Here is an 18,584-nt window from a genome sequence, read left to right as displayed (position 1 = left end):
GAGCTGGCTGACTTCTTCACGGCCAAGCGGCACAGACTGGYTGGGAAGAGAGCTGCATGCTTGTGGAGCTCGCTCCTAGGAGCYGCTCTCTTGTGTGGCTGTGTAGGAGCCCAGTTCTTCGCAGTAACATCTTCCATCTGTAGCTCATCTCCTCCTTCCAGCAAAGGGTTTGCTTGCCTCGGAGGCAGGCAGGCATCTCTCGTTTCTCTAGGAGGCTCAGGCAGCTCTAGGTCGTACGAGACCTGTCTGAGACTGCCACAATGYGTTGCGCTAAAGACGTTGCAAGAGCCAATATTGAATGGAGGAGTTATGGAAACGTCTGGGGCCTCCTTTGCTGTGCTTTTGGAAGCAACTTATGTTTTTGTTGAAATTATCCAYCTATAACTCTTCCTGATGCCTCTAAGTTGCTGTCTGGTGTTGATGAGAAACTCGTTTGTGCTGATATTCGTGGGCTGCCTCGCTGCTTCTCTGTTTTCGCCGCCACCTCTTTCTCTGTTTCGTGCACCTGCTGTAGCCGCGTGCACGGCGCGCTCAGCCCGTCTCTGCCGGTCGCCCTCGCGCTGGGCATCAGCAGCGCCTCCCTCCTCCGGAGCCCCCTCGCAGGTGGCGCCTGCTGGCTGCCTCCGCTCCGCCGCCCGGGGCAAGGTGGGCCACCGTTAGTGACGGCCTGGGAAAGCAGGCTGCGGCTTTGGGGAGCCGGTGGCAGGGTGGGCAGTGACCACGTTACCCGCGTGTGCGTGTGCCGGCAAGGCAGAGCTGTGCGGGATCCGGGCGGCGGGCTCCCGCGGAGGCGCGGGCTCCCGCGGGCAGGAGGCTGCTGCGGGCTGGAAGGTCCGGAGGGAAGAGCAGCCTGCTCCCACGCGAGGTGCCGTGCAGCTCAGAGCCGTGATGGCAAGCGTGCCCCTGTGGTGTTTGCCTTTAATCTGGCCACCGCCGGCAAGTTTGGCTGGCCAACCTTGTGATCGGCCGCATTTCTGAAACGCTGGCTGTGAGGAGTGAGCGATGTGCTTGGGGATGGGAGCTCGACAGTGCTTTGCAGGTTTCGGACGGGTTTCTCTGTGAGAGGAAAAAGCAGGCTAAAAACTGTTGCAGAAGGAAATATTATTAATTAGACCTGAGAGACACTAAAATGGCCTTTACTGCTCTTGTGGCCTCTTTCAACTTCAGTAAATATATCTCAATTTCCGGACCTGCACGTTGTCTTTTCTCCAGCAACTATGTTAATCCTCCTTAATTATTTTGCTGCACTTAAATTCTATAATACACATAACCACCCTGATCCTTCACTGGGACACCTGTGGTGTCCAAGAGGGACAGAAAAAGTGAAATCTCTGTTTTCCTGGGAGAAGAAATCTTGATGGCTCGTTTCTGGCTGGCGCACCGCATGGAGCACTCTCTGGTCGGGAGCTTAGAGCTCATGCTGGTGCTAAGACCTACGCCAGGTCCTCCACCCTACTCAAGAGTCGTGGCTGCATGCAGGAGCCAACAAATGTCTCAGAACTAAAAAGTGTTCTCAGTTGTTGGATTCTTAAGCAAATGGCATATTCAAGACTGATTTTTGGATAGGATGTACCACTGAACGTGTTTTCCTTTCCTAAGCTTTCGGACAGGGGGATGTTGAGGAAAGAAAATAGCAAGGATGTTTTAAATGGAGACTTGTTTGGGAAAATTTCATTGTTTTCTGTTTTTTGTAAATACATCTGTGAAACTTGGAGCAGGTGAGGAGTGTCTTAAGTTCTTTAAATGTGTCTTGATTGTGTCTAGAAGCCCAGAATATCTCTCAAAAAGTAAATTGTGCTATACACTTATATTTCATGTGACTTATAAAAGTGAATTTTATTCAGAACAAACACAATGGGCTTGATCTTCAGTTACTTTAATCCCACTGTTTGGAGATATGTCAGATACCACGCTAGTTCAAGACTTGGATTGATATTGGAAGTAGACTGTCCAAATGCATGACCTACCAGGAACAGCCAAGGTCATTTTCCTGGCAACTTCCTTATGATGATAGTTAGATTTGAAATGATGTTACAGGGGAATAGTGTTACCAGATCAATAAATCAAACTTGTGTTTAACAAGCATGTCTTTGAGTTCCTGTTTTTATAACTGAATCAGCTGTTTCTGGTAGGAGATTGCACGAATTAACTAGAGCTGGCCCCTTCTCCCGCTTTTCTGAAAGCTCAGTATCCCCAAACTCATGAGAAAACAATCTGCTTGTTCCTTAAATTTTGTGAATACAAATTTAAACTTAGGTCCATTATAATGTAATGTATCCTGGAATTCATCTTTGAAATAGTAGCTTGGAATCAGAACTAACACAGAACAGTACTTGCTATTATTCATTATGAAGTACAGATAGGGTGTGAAATCACCGCATGGGATGGGACTTGGGGACTTCGCTTGGCAAAAGGTATATCTGACACCTGCCAGTGAGCACACTTGGAGTGCTGAGAACCTGGCTGCTGCTTCAACAGCTTTAATCGGTGACCAGTGTTCAGGGTTTGGTATATGGATTCCTGCGTATCTGTTATGTTTGGCGGCTTTGTCACAGTCTGGCACTTAACTTGGACAAGGGTTTCTCTATAGCTTTTGTTTAGTTATATCCAGCTTTCCTGTGGTAATTTCAGTCTTTGTTTTACTAGCTGAAACTGATGGTGCATGGCAAGAAGAGGTATCAGTTTAACTTGCTTCATGCTGTGTGTAGGAGACAGCAGAAAAGCAAGTGTTTTTAGGTCTGGGGAAAACATCTGACTATTCAGAGGGGTTTTCCCCTTCATTTTCTGTCAGAGATGAAATAGTTAATTGATTGTAATTTTGATCTTTCCATTTCTCTTGCATGACTGTAAATTCCTTGTATAGTTAGGAATTTTTTTTGCCAAATAAGTAATTGAAGTTATTGTTAAGTGATTTTCACAATTTATCTGAAAGCTGCTTGTTCTAATGGGTGTTCATTCTAGTTATGTGTTTACTGTAGTCTGGGTGTGCTTTTTTCCAGCAACTGATACTTGACAAGCGTTCTTGACATCTATATGTCCTTCTTACATTACAGTATTATGGATTTCCTAGTGAAAGCAGACTTATTTTGAATGCAGTGCAAGAAGTCTTTTGCTTTAACATGCAGGGACTTGGTCAGTGCTTATTGCAGTCTGTGGTCAGAATTGCCATTTTACTTCCGTAGCCTAGACTCGAGTGAAGTCGGTCTGGTGGCATGCTGCTGGCCGGTGCTAGCCATGTGGAAGTCCAGCTCCCACTGGCCAGGATGAGCTGGGAGTATGGAGAGAGGAACCAAATCTGAGCAGAGCTGCTGTTCCAAATCTAGAAATGATAGACCTACAGTTCAGCAAGTTTCTTTTATTTCACTTGGTTTAGATTGAATTAGTGTGTGTTTTTTTTTTTCTCTGAGCCAGTTATAAGAGCTTTATTGCATTGTCCTTGAAGAGAGAGAGATATTATACCCACCTGCAAAAGGCTGGCTGTTAAGTCATAGAAAGAATATCCTGAAGGGCAGCATATCTACAGCTGGCACAAAATATATTAGCTGTTGTGGAGCCAGAGAATACCAATTATGTGTCTTAATGTGCAGTGATATTTGCAGAGGCAATGACCTGCTACATGCTACAAATTTAAAATAAAGAGATGCTTCCCTCTCATTTCCGAAGGTAAACATCCTGGAGAAACATATTATTTGAGGATGAGGGGGGAAAAACTGAATAAATGATTTCTTTGGTTTGAAGGCATAATGTTTTATGTAAACTCAGTAGTTCTAAATGAATGATCAGTCTTTAAAGCTGAGGGGAATTTTTGCTGTTGACTTCAACGTGGGAATGGTTATGATGAAGCTGACTGATACTGAAAATCTCACCAGTAAAGTCATGACACTGGAGGGGTGGAAGTAAAGGAGAAGCAATGCCTTTTGGAATGAGTACTGTTCATACAGGGTGTGAAATTCTTTTTCTTCCATTTGAACTTGAAACTGGCAATTTCAGAATTGATGATGATTGTTACTGTCAGTGTGCCTCAAATATCTTGCTGCAATGAGGATTCTTCTCTCTGAAAAATATGAAGTGCCAGCATGGCTTGCAGTAGTCTCTCAGCGGTGTGCGCCCATCGAGAAATTACTTCTGTTTTACACCAAACTGAGAGCTTCTCCCAGTCTGGAGTGAGTATTGCCAGCGCTCGGCGGTGATTTGGCATGTTCTCTGTTCAGGATCTTTCTGTTTTGGAACCTGAGCAGAACTGAGAGAAGAGGTCTGGAGCCGTGGGCAGGCGGTCCCTGCCCGGATGCATTTAGGGAGGCGTCCCTGGGGATGCTTGGGTCTTGGCAGGCTGGTGGCACAGCGTAATTCTGTTCGGAAAAGTGAACCGAAGAAACATGCTCCTGTGGCCTCACTGCGCCTGAGTAGAAGGTGCTACCAGAGCCCTTGGTTGAACCGGGGCATGCTGGGCTCTGGGGTGGGGGGTCCCTTTCCAGGCYGTTTTCATTGAGGAGGAATGGTCTGCACATGTCTGCACCCAGAATAGGAGGCCATGTTTGTAATGGAGCAGTGCCAGTCCCACCCGACAAGAACTTGGCCCTGCGCCTGAGATCATAAATGCAAAGTCCCTCTCAGTGGGTAACCTGCCAAACAAGAAACGCCTGGCTAGCTGAGAGCCCTATTCTTTAAACAAACAAAAAAAAGTATTCTCAGCCACTGCATGCCGTGATCTTTTTTTTTTCCTATCCTAAGAGCGAGATTGTCTTCCTGTGTTCGTGCAAGACCAACCATAAAGGACCACTCAACCCTTATGCCAGGCTTTCCTGCTGGTGTCTCTGGCCGTGTTAGCTTCTCTAAGGGAGTGAGTCTTAGCCAGACCCCTCTTCTCGTAGCGGTTGCTTTCTGACCAATGCTAAAGAGGACATGTGCTGTAGTGGTAATGACAGTGGTTTTGCCTTTCGTGTTGCACTTCCGCAGGGCCTCCCTGGTGGCTGGGAGCCACCACCTTCTCGCTGCCACCCTTGTTCCTCAGAGGAACCTTTAAGAGGACTTCTACTGCAGCTTGTAGCTATAAACACCACAGTCTCACCCTTCATGTGCAAAATAGCTGCCGGAGTGCTCCAGCATCACCACTGACGTGTTACAAAGCGTTCTCCATGACCCTCAGATACTTGCTCTACCTACCAGAATTGCATTAGCCTGGGAGGAGATGCTGGACGCTGCTTTTATATCACACTGCAGCTGTGTTTTACGCTTTAATTTTGGTCCATGTTAGTCAGAAACTTCAAGCCCATCCTGAAGTCAGCTGGCTCCTGCATCTGGTGGAGCTCCCCTTTCTGAAAGCTTCCTCACCCCTTCCTCCTCCTCCTCCTAAACAAGACGTACGGTCGGTCCCAAGCAGGGGTGAGTGGGACCCAGTTTCTCCCCTGTGGCAGCATCCCTCTGTGCCATGATGGACTGGAGCATGTGTAGCGCTGGGAGAGGCTGGACCGTCGTGGCTGCCACCATCAGTATGGTGACCACAGAGGGCACTGCCCAGCCGCAAGGCGTCGTATTGCCCTGTTCATCGCCCTGGCTCCGTTACRCATGAACATGTGCTTAAACCTCCCTTTGTGCTGATACCAGAGCCCGGTGGATAAATGGGTTGGCATGCGATTCCTCACTTTCCCATCAGAGTCCAGGACTAACAGTGCTGGTCCGGGGGGGCRGCTACAGAGCGATTAAACCAGCAGAGCTGTACTATAAAACTTTGTTGAATTCCCTCCTCCCACTCTTGTTTTTCCAGTATTGAAAAAAGGTAGTCCCTGTCTGTGTACATTTGTTTTTGCCCTGGATTTGGACAGGAGTGTAATGGCAACCTGAGGTTGGCTTCTTTGGAGAGCTGTCTTTCCGACCTGATGGGTGTTGCTGGACATACTGCTGCTTGTTCTTGGGTGGTTATGACTGTTAGGGTGTCACTAAGTGCATGGATTAGCTGATTCAATGCCCTGGAGAAGATTTGTCATTTGGTTATGTAACACTGGCTAACACAAAGTGATTTATTGGGCCTGAACTCCAACAGCTCCAAACATGCTCTTCATTTAAGACCATGCCCTGGTACGGTGTGGGTGAGGCTCCATTTGTTGGACCCAAACAGTGCAAACGTCCCACCATGCTGGCGGGAACGAAAAATGGGCAGCTGCATCGGTGCAGCTGGCTTCTTGCCTTCGGTCTTGCTGGCCATTTATTGCAGTGCAGTCTTGCAGGTGCCTGGTGGAGCACGTGCCAGAGCACTTGCATGAATGAAAGCAAAACTGCTGCTTTTTAAATTTGGGCAGAAGGGAAGGTGCTTTGGTGCTACGTGTCACACAGTTACCCTCCAAAAGCAGCAAGGGAGTGGACTTTGGAAAAGAGAGGGAACAAAGTGCTGATGCAGCCAGAAAGGAAGGCCTCTGACTATTAAACTCCCAATTTTTTGACACTTAAAAATGAAACATATGTGCTCAAACTCTAACCCCTGCTCCCCGCCACTGAAATGTGCCTCTCCTGTTCTGAAGGTTTTTTCCAGCTGTGGMACCATCATATCTTTTCCGGCACATGTAGAGGTTTTTAGTGCATGCAAGATGGACAGAATGATTTATTCCCATAGCAGGTGACTTGTTCTGTAGCTTTTCAGCATGTCATCTGAAATTTAATTGTGCTTCTCCTTCGAAACAGCACTACTTTTTTTCTTTTTCCGCCTGTTTTTTGTTCTGTTTGGTGGCATTAGAAGTACTTAAGTGTATGGCTCAATAGCAGTTTTGTTTTCATATCACAGTGAGGTTTTGGAGGAAAAAAAAAAAAACAAAAAAGCCAGAAGGTGAGTCTTCTCAGTTTATACATTCGTAAAATTGAAGTCCCCCCGTCCCCCAACTCCATTTGGATTAACTGGCCAGGCTCAATAGAGTAACAGAGAGATGTTCTGAAACTGTCAGGTTCAGAGGGACAGATCTTTAGCTTTAATAAATTTATTATCACCTTTCATCTGATGCTATCAGTGTATCAAAAATGTATTTTCTTTGTTTGCAAAATGGCACAATCATACTTTATTTAAAACTATGTAGGCTCTTGTTAATTTTTTACCAGGACAAGAAGTGGGAATATTAAGAACAGTTGTGGATTTAAGGTGACTTCTTGAATCCATTTTTTTTTTTTTCCTTCTTCTTCTTCTTCCTTCAGTTTCCTTGAGTATGTCACTTTGTTTTGAATGGAGAGATGCCTTCCCTGCACCTCCATGTCTTTCCCCTTCTGGTATCCTCTTCTCACACACTTTTGTGTGAACTCATTCTGCCTTTTCTGCCAGCCACTTCTCCAGCAGCTCCTTGGAAAGGTTGGCTCCGTGTCCTCCCCCTGGAGGAGAATGGGGAATGGGGGCAGAAGTGGCAGTACTCAGGAGAAGTGCGAGTAGCACGATAACACATTATAGATGATGTTGCATGGAAGAAGGGTAGTACTAAGAGCTTAAAAAATGGATATAAGCTAAAAGGTGCGATTGAAGTGTAAAATGTTTGCTGTGGCATGAAAACGTTAAAAAATACTCTAGCAAAAGCTTGGAATAGAGCTATACCACTTTTGTGTTTAAGCATGCTAGCGGAGTGGGTACAGATGGAAAGGAGCCATGCATAAATGAAGGAGACCTGGAAAGGAATATAGATGCTGCAACTTTAAATATGAAATGACTATTGCAGTACCCCAAAAAAGAYTGAGGAACAAATTGCTAAAATAAAGTCTTTGCAAATACATCAAAGGCAAGGAAACTGCAGGTGATTGATTCTGCTGTATAAGAGGAGGGACCAAGGAGAGGCAGAGCAGAACAGGTCGAAGTGTTCCCTTCGTGTGCCTAGCCCCAGAGGTTGCATTTCAGCGGTTATCTTTTAATTTAAAAGCTTTATTCGACATGATTGCTGAACATCTTAGAGACAACTGGTCTGCACCAGTAGTTCAAAGGGAGCTCAAGGATGGAGCACCTCAAGTACTGTGGAGTGGGACCCGTTYAGTTTGGCCTCTGAACCRCAAAATAGAAGGTGCCAAACAGGATGCTGTATTTTAAAAGGGCTCTGAGATCTGTCACTTCAGACCAGTAAGTATAGTAATAATAAAACCCACTAATTAACCACATATAGAATACCTAACAGTTAATGCAGAAGTCTTATTCRTCCCTTTGTAGAGGACAATCACACTTCAAATCTATTTGCTTTTTTTCCCCTCTTCTCTCTTTTTAAGAAGTTAGCAAGCCTACAGAGAGGGGTACAGCATACTTGGATTTCCAAGTTTTTGATGAGATCATTTACCAAAAGCCCTGGAGCAAAAAGCTAAGCTGACCCGGGCTAAGGCAAGTCCTGTCTCGGCTTGGTAACTACCCGATGGAGAGGATGCGAGCGGGTGAGGCCGTGGGTGCTGCYGTTCTCCCACGGGACTTGTTTGGGATCTCTGCTGCTCAGCCRTCCTAACGGACCCTGGAGGGACTGGCACGCTTAGCTTGTAGGCCTGGTTTGCTCCGTCTTCAGAGGCCCACTGAAACCAGAGGAAAAACCGAAAAGCTGCAGAGAGATCTGGTGGTACTGGGGACTAGGCAGTCGTGTTAGCAAAGGTAAAATAATGCACTTAAAGTGCATTTTGTTTTTCTCCCCTGGTACTGGGGAAAACCCTTGGCGAGTAATTATGGCTCACAAAATATCTTGAAGTCGTTACACAGAACAGAGCTCGACCCGTTGCCGCCGGAGGTATGCAAACCCTGCTGGGCAAGGGGAGGTTAAATCGAGCGGATCTTGGCTTGGAAAAGAAATGAGAGGGGAAAGGAGGGTGTTAGACACGTACAGCTGTGAATAGCATAGAAAAAGTAGAGACAGAAAAATGATTCCAGGCACGGTCAGGTTAGCTGGTCAGAACCAAAGGGGAGGAGGGACTCTCCTTGCCCAGCACACGATTGCAGGATTCATTGCCTCGGGCTGTTTTGAAAGTGTGAGTGGTTGCAAGAAGCAATTAAACAAATGATGGGCATTATTACAGCTGACGATAAAGCTGCATCCCTAAACCGTGTTGGAAACTGTGTGGGATTACTGGGAGAGAAGTAGTCTCTTAAATTTGTCAATACTTGCATGGTTCCCAACACATCTCCTATTGGTCACTGTGGGAAACAGGTAAGGGCTTGACTGACTTCTTGTCTACTGCAGTGCAGTCGCTGTTGTAAGCGCTTTTAGGGAAAATCTGCTTTGGGTGGTGGAAATGTAGATCGTCAGCTGTTCTCGGCTACCTAGTTGAAGCAGCTGCTCTCCCCCACCATTCAGCAGACAAAAATAACATGACCTTGCCTGGCAGTATATACCAGGACATTGCTGCATGCAGCTCCCTGGGCGGGTGAAAGAGCCTCGGACGTAAGAGGAGGCAGGCTTTTGACACCTTTCCAGACTTTGATTAAGGCCTGAGTTCAGGGAGACACTTGAGCGTGAAGGTTAACTGTAAGAGCGTGTGGATAGGATGTAATTCCCTGAGTGCCTTGAAAATGCTACATCATCTGTTCTCCACGTAGGACCAAAACTTGCCCCCAGAGGATTTACACTGTAGTGTTAGCCTGCCTGCCAACAAATGCYGCACCCTCTAGGGTCTGATGCTGAGGGTCAGGCTCTGGGTCTCGAGGAGGCAGCAGCTATTTGCTCAGGTAGATTTTTTTTTGGTAAATGTTTTGGGGTTTGGGTGGTGCGTGGGAGTTTGTCTGTTTGTCCTTTCTTTCGCAGTACTGGTAACTCGCACTCGTGCTTTGGCTGGAGATGGCAAGAAATAATTTTGTCACCTCCAAAAGAGCACATGTATACTAACCGCCACGATACAGAAGTGTACCCAAATGATTTACCTACAGATCTGGAAAGAGAGCATCACTGATGTGTACAATCCTGCCTTGCAAAGCTTATCCTTTGCCTGGAAAAGCAGCTGTTTTCCCACTTGGCAGAAAAGATACCGTGGCAAAATATTTGAGAGGAATCTTATGTTAGGACACTCTTTGCGCAAGTAAACTAAATGATACTGTATATGAGATAGTTGTAATAAACTGAACTGCAGTGAACATCTGATGCACAAAAGGCACCTTGAAATGCTGTGGCTCTGCTAAAATGTATTTGTTTGCAGAACCTACTTTGCCAGCTTACAAATAGAAGCAATATAACCGTTCATGTTACAGTAACGTATGCAGTTATTGAAAGTGGGGACTGCCTTGTGCCAAGTGCTTATGGTGAGCTTTGCAGGTTCCTCTGCATGGGTTGGGTTGGAGAGGAGGCGTTTGGGCTTGTTTGCCCCCCTCTGTGGTGTGGCATCGGGAAGAGTGCCTGGGCACGGTCTGGGAATGAGTTTGCAGTTCCTATGAGACTCCTCTCCTGTGATGTGCCTGCCACTCCTCTAGATTATCCCAGCCTTGGGAAACAAAAGCTGAGCAAGACTGCCTTGGCTGCRGCAGCTCGGGAGGGAAGGAGGCAAGGGTGGCCCTCAGCCAGCTGGTTTTGCGGCAGTGCTGGCTCGAGTGTATTTGCCACGCTTGGATGCTTGGATACAAGGGGATCTTGGCTGGCCATACCAAGGAATTAATGCCCCTCTGTCCCCCTGATCCCCTCTCCAGTTGTTATAGGGTGGCTGGACATAGCTCTAAAAATCTCATGAGAGTCCCCCTTGGAAGGAGAGTAACCTGCAAACCCAGTGGGGAGGGACTCCTGAAGTCAACGGCATGGTGCTACGGCTTCATCCTTCCAAACAGAAGACTTTTGGTTACGTTTTCTAGAAGTCGTGCCCTCGTTTTGTGTAAATAAGTACGATGCAAGTAGAATCAGATTGAGCGTCTGCATGCAGCATGGTTAAAGGGAGGTGTCTTAGTGTCTTATGSTAAAAAACTGACACAGATGTCTGACAACTCTATTTCAGTGTTCCTGTTTCTCTCATTTACAAATATAGCTTTTCAAAACCCTTGCTATCTAAGTTTGGCTTCCCCGCAGAGCCTCTGACAGCGGTGTCTGACTCATAGCAGTGTTTTCCTGTTGAGCAGATTGGCTTGTGCGCTCTCCTGCCTTCGCTGTGCTCTTCCTGTTGGCGAGGTCACCCAGATGAGCCCGGGGGAGCTGGCCCAGCGGGGACGGCAGGCAATGCGGAGGGGAAAGGAGAGGGAGGAAAGATACCCCTGCCCTAACCATTGCAGGACGGGAACCGCGGACGGCGCGGGKAACCGTGCCTGAGCTGCTCGTGGACGAGGCTGCAGCAAAGCCCTCATCCCCTCCCCGCGCGCCCCTTCCTCGCCTGCTGGAGCTCGCTGCCCGAAAGGATGCTGGTAAAAGGCTTCAATGTGCCTTTCTAGCACTCACTTCTCACGCAAATGGAAGACGAGATAATCTGTCAGGGAAAGGGAAGTTACTTCAATGAAAACTAGAATTATTGGTGCTTCTTTAATCTTGTTTGTAGCTCATGAAGTGAGGATGGAAGAATGTTTGCTTTTCAGCCGTGAGTTGCTCTGGGAGAAGTCAGGATGATTATCTTAATAGAGTTAAAAGAAAATGTAAGTAATCAGCATTAGGACACTTTAATAATTTAGGACTTAATCCGGTGAACTGCAGCATTTGTAATTTAGCATATGTGGCATTGTGCTGACTCAGTGTTCCTGCAAAAGCAAGTATAAGCTACTTCTCAAATTGAGTAGCACTATGTGAAATCTCCCTTTTTCTTACTGCATTTCCTTGGTAGCGTAAAGCTGTCTCTACCTTTTTAAAGCAGCTATGAGGTTTAAAATACATTGGTCTGGACAATATTTTGGGAGGACCTGTGGATAAAACATTGTGTAATAAAGTGACTTTTCCATACCGCTCACTCTTACTTGCTCCAGAAAAGAAGGATGTGTTCTCTGCCATTGCTTTTGAGGGGGATTGTGTGAAACGCTGAAGAATAGGCAGTAAAATCTTTCCCTAGGAAAAGCTAGCTTTTTCTTCCCCTGCGCAATGTTCATGGCTTGAGTGAAGCATCAGCACTGGGATTTTTACTTCACTGTACGAGGGATGTATCCTACTGTTAGGAGCCTCCTCCCCTGAGGAGGTCACCAGTCTTGCGGGAGCAGCAAGACTACTGCTCAGCAGGCAAGCTACTGGCTCCCAGCTTAGCTGAGACTAGATTTTCGGCTAAGAAGGAAGGTGACTGTTGCAAGCAAAACTTGAACCATTCGTTTTGAGCAGGCATTTAAGCTTTTTAAAAACTCATGTGTTAATAGTATCTTTGCTGCTGGCCCTGCCACAAGGCTGGATAACAGCTTTTGTGGGAACACAGTGCTTATCTAAGAAAATACTTGTTTATCCCCAGGGCCATATGGTTCTTCTGTAATGGCTTTTTTTTTTTCTTTCTCTCTCTTTTTTTGCAGGTGTTTCTTGAACTCTTCAATAAGTCTCCAAACTGTTGTATTTTGGGATATCCTGCTTTTAACCCTTGGAAGAAAATTTGCTAACAGCCAAAAATGACTTRAGCTGGAAAACTGCTGCTTTATCCAACAGGTATTATGTATTGGCACTTCAGTGGCTTCTAAAATATCACAGCTGAGTACAGCTTGCTTTCAACAGGTTGTTCAAGGAGGGAGTTACTGCCAGTGCACCTCGAGGAGGTATAGCGATCTGCGTATTTTGGTCTATCTACTGGGCACTGCAAGGAGGTTCATTTCAAAACCATTTCACTAGGAAAATAGCGTTGCAGAAGAGGCATGTGGGGGGATCTGAAGACTGGCTAATTTCTAAAGAGTTTTCTGTTGCCAGTGTTTTTCTGTGCTAGAAAAACAAATATTGGGCAAACTAAGGTTTGCCTGGGTGGGGAGGTGCAGACCCAAATTGCATGCCTGTTGGAACTGGTAAGAAGTGCACAGCTCCACACGTGCTTAGTCTTGACTGAGGGGATGGCTGCAACTTCGCACTCGTAGCAAGACCTGGAAACATTTCCAGGTGACCTACGCAGAAAAGGACAGGTATTAAGGCAGAACGAGAGGATCTCTGAGGCAATAATGGTCAATTTTAAGAGTTAGGTGCATTTTCCTTCCTCTCTGCCGCCTCCGCCTGTTTGCAAGCTGGCCCAAGCACTCAGAAGTCTCTAGACGATGGACATGGTAGTATGTGGCCAGTCCTGGTCATGGCCCTCCAGCACACCTGCTGTCTCCAAACCATCCCCGTATTCTGGAAGCAGATTCAAAACAACACATCCAGGAGCAACCATGCAGGGAAACAAGCAGCTGCCCTCCTGCCTTCTGTGGTCCCGTGTGTCACTCATGAGGCATTTATACTTCAGCATATTTTTTCCTACACCAGTCCATTGTGCTCACTGGATTGAGCTGCCCTTTGCACACTCCTGCCTGTTGAATTGTTGCCCTTTACAACATATGTGATGGAAGCTGGAACTGTCTACTAATATGAGGACAGGCAGCGCTGTACAACAGGTTCTTGCTTTGCTTTTTCAGGGTAATGTATCCTAGAAAAATATTTATCAAAGCACAGTTATGAAGCCCAAACACACCTCAAACCCTACTGTGGATTAATTGGCTCCCAGCAGCTATTTAATGAGGCTTCACATTGGGAGTGCAGTCAGCCTGCTGCAGATTTGCAGAAGTTTCCTATGAAGTCACCAGATGTGTCAGCACCGGGCTGGTGAAACTCCTGGTGTTCATGAACTCATGTTTTTTTCCACAGTTATGTGCTTCATTATTTGGAAACATCATTTTTATTAGTGTTTGTGCCTGTGGTCAAGTGGAAGCCGAGTCCTGGAAATGCCAGTGGTGGAATGTGGGGTTTTGACTGGTTGGGATGGGAGATAAAGGAAAGCAAAATGGAGACTTCCCCTCCTGCTGGTGTGATACTTGCTGTGTTAAACTTGACTGTTGTTTGAGTGGCAGTGACCTCAGATCACTGTTATATAGCATGTGATGGCATAACTGCCCATTTAGAGCTCAGTCTGAGTCCTGTCAAGTCTTCTCATTTGGTATTTGTTGTGGTGGACTTTGAAATGAGATCTTTAAATGACCTGGAATTTTAAAATTGCCTCTCTTCTCCCTGTCCCTCTCCCTTGCCCACAGGAACCTACTTATAACTTTATATGTGTATATACGTGTGTACATACACACACCTTTGACTGAGATGTGTTCCTCTCTCCCAGGACCAGCTTCGTGCCCTGTGTTAATTGTCCCATTCGGATGCACCGTACACTATGGTTCACATCAATGTGTTGAAAAAATTTATGTGTATTCTTGTGGTGATACTGGTCGCTCTGACAGTTTGCCTGTGGAGAGAGACGAGAAGAAGCTACTATGTTCCCTTCAAGACCGAGAGTGGTGATTTGCAGGTTCACAGGACTTTGGGAAAATGGAGCGCAGTTAAATCACAGGGCTTTTTCCATGAAGCAGCCAGTGAAATGGGTCAGGTACCCAAAACTTTGCTCAGTAACCAGAATAAAGTAAAAGGCAGCACCTCTGTGTCAGTGGAAAAGTCCAAGAAAGCAGCAGACTCTGTGAAGGTGTGGGATAAGGACAGCTCATCCAAGAATCTCATACCCAGGCTGCAGAAGGTCAGAAGAAACTACTTGTCCATGAACAAGTACAACGTGACTTACAGTGGGAAGAGGAACACTGCTAAACTCAGCCCAGAGAAGCTGCTGTGTCAGCTACGGGACAGGGTGAACGTGACGATGATACAGGGATCAGATGATCTGTTTAATACCTCTGCATGGCAGCAGTACCTACCAAGGAAAAGCCTCAATGAAACGGTGGGCCGCCTGGGACGCTGTGCTGTTGTGTCCTCAGCAGGGTCTCTGAAATCATCTCATTTGGGACCAGAAATAGGTTGGTATTTTTCTATTAGGATAAAGTCAAATAGCGTTGTTTCATAACTTACATTGAACAGAAAGGTGATGATCACGCTGTTACCGATAAGTCTTTACTTTAATCACAGAGGTGCTTAAATAAGTTGAAATATTGTCCTCAGAACTCTCCTGTAGTTAGTGAACGTTGCCGCGTAGGAGGAGATGGGAGTAATAACTAGATACTCCCCTCCTCTCTGGGGGTCCACAGCGCACTGTGTATGCTGCCTTACGATGGCCTAGGTCACAGCGCCTGTGAAGTGTTAGACCTTGGGCAAAACTTAGCCATAACAGCTCTCATGATCAACCCCTGCTGGCAGCAACCATCTCTCAGTAGTAAAAATAGAATGGATTTTAATACAAAAAAAAGTTGCAGTCTCAACTCTGGAAACTTGTGAAGCTTTGGCTGTGGTATAACACTATCCTTCTTCAGCAGGAAAACAAGAAGTAGAAATATTTACCCAAATAGGCAAGCCCCAGGAGAGTTGAGGGGCCTGGGTTGAGTTGAGAAGACATGATTTATGTGTAGGTATTTCCATCCCGAATAGTTTACCCCTGTGAAATCTTCTTTCAATTCTTGTGACTGTGTTGACGTTAGATACAGCAGATACTGGAAGCCAGGAAAATGTCTTGTGTTTGTTTCTGGAGGAGGTGTGGGGTGGGTTGAGTAATGGCCAGGGTTCTCATCTGTGACAAGCCAACAGTTGGAAAGCATTCTGCAGAGAATGAAGTAAAGGAAAACACTCAAGGGAGAGGCCTCTGGAGATACTGAAAACCCAACTGGACACAGGTCCTGAGCAATCTGCTGTGGTTGACCCTGCTTTGAGCACAGGGGTTGGACTAGGCAGTCTTCAGGGGTGCCTTCCAACCGTGGCCGTGCTGTGATCCTGTTTATTTGATCATGAGTTTCAAAAGTGGCACTGCAGAGTACTCGTCCTGAGCTATGAGGCAGCAGCTGAGTTTGGGTGGCCCAGAAGGCCACGGTCTGCACTGTGCTGTCGCTGTGGTGTCTGTACTGAAGCTACCTCACTAGTTCAGAGCCTCTTCCTTACCCCAGCTGAATCTACCAACAACCACAGAACAAGAGATACTTTAACCAGCAGGACAAGACTGTCCCTTGCTCAAATTAGGGCTAACTACAGTAGAAAACTTTAGAGGGCTCTATTTTATCTTTCCCTTAAACAAAGATTGGTGATAGTTTGCAAATTCCTATATCTGACCATATTTATTTGAAGTTTTAAAGCCTACGAATGTTCCCTTCTGTAGAAATCGTTCCCAGACTTCAGTGTGTTTGCAAGCGATCTGTTGGATCAGATCCCTTTGGCCTGTATGAATCTGGAAGTAATCTTCATCCTCTGAAGTAGACAGATAGCCCTTTAATACCTTATTGATGGACAACCTAGGCAAAACCTTCAGAATCATAGTGCCAAGATGTTCTTGGGAGGGTAAGGGTTTGCTMTGCTACTTGTTCCAAAGTTCTTCCCTTAAACTTCTGCGTGCTCCACCGGATAGGTAGGCAGGCGCTAGAATGAGGTTGAACAGTCTCTGAAGGGTGTTAAGGTGCTGCGAAAGATGCTATGAAGAAGATAGTGGCAATATTAACCAGGAGAGGGATTGCCTTGTGGTAAAACTGACAGTTGGGAGTTGATTGACGTAATTGTTTCAGCCTCTTAGAGTATTCAAGCCCAGGTAGGCCGAGGCTTGGGAAGTCAGTCGTGACTTTTTCTGAGTGGCTATTTTGGGTTGTTTAGGTGCCTCTTGAAGTTCAATAGCTGAAGGTTTYTACAGAAGTGACCCAAATCTTTTTGGTTTAACACAGAATGACACAGCTGTGACAGAGCTGCCTTGATTGCAAAGGCATCTTTGATAGACTCCTGCATATTGATGAGAGACTCCTGCTTGCTCTTCCATAACGGGATTCTCTCAGGATCTGCAGATATTTGTGTGTGTGTGTTGTAATTCARTTCTTGAAACTGCTGGATTCAGTACCTGAGTAGCCAAAAAGTGTAATGGGCTGTGCTCTGACTGCTGCGCAGTTGAAAGCACCTCATACGTGGAAAGCAGTGTCGTTGTTCCTGCAGCCAGTCTCTTAGTCTGTCTTTTGAACTGAAGCACCACTTTGTTCCAGATTGCCRTGGACGGATTCTTAAAAGGTCATTGTCTAATGTGCCAAAGGCATGTTCCGTTAACCCCTGCTGGTGTCCCTGGCTAGGTTGCCTCATGGCTGAATCTCRAACTTCAACCATTCTGCTTGAGAAGTCATCTCTGCTAATGATTCTGCAAAGTTTTAAGCACTTAAAGCCTAGAGACTTGTCTCAGTACAACCCCTTGAGCTGGGAGCTGTGTATAGAGAAGGATACAGGGGAGTGTGCGTGTGTTTATATACTCATTTTTTTCTAACCTATTTCCGTGTAGGAGAAGGTGTTGGAGGAAGTTGTCAAAAAGGTACTAAATCAGACATGCTGAAAATTAAGCTTTTGCTTGTGCTTGGATGAGCACAATGAATTGCTGAATTATTTTTCCTTAAAGGCCCAAGAAATATTTGCTGTGTGTAATCACAGTGATTGCTTTAAGTGAAATGAGCAATTAGTCAATGGAAGAAGGCTCATGGGGTGGAAGGAGAAGCTTGTGAACAGGAAGTTCCTTATCTTCATGGGTGCTTGATATTAGAGGAGGTTATGAATCACCGGTGAAAGATCTGATAGGGGAAATACTGAATGGCAACGTAACTGCCTGGAGACAGAGTGCTTCACAGAGACCTAGCCACTTTGCCTGTGCTGGGCTCTGCGCGAGACTCATCAAATGGCATTCGTTAAACACGATTTTAAAATGTAAATTTAGGGCATAAAAACGCTTGTTTTCTGGCTCAAATTGTGTGGGGAAATTCTAACGCTGTGCTCCAATGACAATAGGTATAAGGTAGGATGTGGAATTAAGGGTCTGTAATGGTAGCCACAAAACTTCTCTATGTGGACACCGCTTTTATTCAGAAACATCACTTTTCTGGTTTGTGTGTATTGTTTTGGAAGGGCTCTAAACAAGATTTGCTTGTCTATGAGAATAAGTAGCTGAGAAACTAGTCTTCTCTGCAAGTAGTTACCGATCCTCCAGAACTGCTTGTGTGATTGCCCCTTTCTTCATGAAAACAATCAAGATGGTCAGACTGCTTCACAGCTGGTTCGGGATGGCATGAGCAGTTTTGCCACCATCTGAGGAGTCGGTCGCTTCTCCACTGCCATCAGCTGCAGCTGGACCAAGCTGCAGTCGTGTGTCCATCGCATGAGCGCAGGGAAGCTGGGGGCGCTCATGTAAGCGAACGGCCATGACCCCTCTGAGTGCATAAAAGGTTTCCTACCCGAGTCTAGCCAGCAGGTTTGGAGCGTGGGGTGTCAGGGTGAAGGGCACGTGCACCTTTCCTGCAAGAGCAGCAGCACCTCTGGCCTGAACTGCTAGTGCCTGGTGGCCTTACGGCAGTATGGGTGACWGGGGGCAGAGGAGGAAGCTCAGGGATGCCAACAGGCAAGCCATGCCTGTTAAATACTCAGCAGTGGTTTGTTTTCGGTAACATGGGTGGTGTGCTGGCAGGTGGAGCCGGCTCCGTTTGCCGCTGTGGTTGTTACGCGTGCTCCTCAGGTTGKTAATCCCCCAGGCTCCAAGAGAGGACACTGGTTCTCCGTTATTTCCTGCTTCCTTATTTTGCAGCCAGCCGTGTGGAAAATTAGTTGTACATCAGTGTATCT

At 46.3% G+C, this 18,584-nt stretch overlaps 1 protein-coding gene across 3 annotated transcripts in view; it reads left to right on the top strand.

Moving 5' to 3' along the window:
- Positions 1-18,584, top strand: part of ST6GAL1 (ST6 beta-galactoside alpha-2,6-sialyltransferase 1) — a 66,104-nt gene that overhangs the window by 36,123 nt on the left and 11,397 nt on the right. For 2 of the 3 annotated variants that reach the window (XM_026080082.1, XM_026080084.1), the window contains 2 exons: positions 12,377-12,506; positions 14,146-14,827. In XM_026080082.1, coding sequence (XP_025935867.1) covers positions 14,197-14,827 — 631 coding nt within the window. In that variant the 5' untranslated portion in view covers positions 12,377-12,506; positions 14,146-14,196. Of the gene's footprint in view, positions 1-11,324; positions 11,528-12,376; positions 12,507-14,145; positions 14,828-18,584 lie in introns of those variants that run through there. The other variant, XM_026080083.1, reaches the window with a different exon arrangement.

Source organism: Apteryx rowi, unplaced genomic scaffold (genome assembly GCF_003343035.1).
Source record: "Apteryx rowi isolate R43461 unplaced genomic scaffold, aptRow1 scaffold_51, whole genome shotgun sequence".
Classification (NCBI taxonomy): domain Eukaryota; kingdom Metazoa; phylum Chordata; class Aves; order Apterygiformes; family Apterygidae; genus Apteryx; species Apteryx rowi.
Note: the sequence above shows the minus strand (reverse complement) of the source record. Positions and strands in the feature narration are given on the sequence as shown.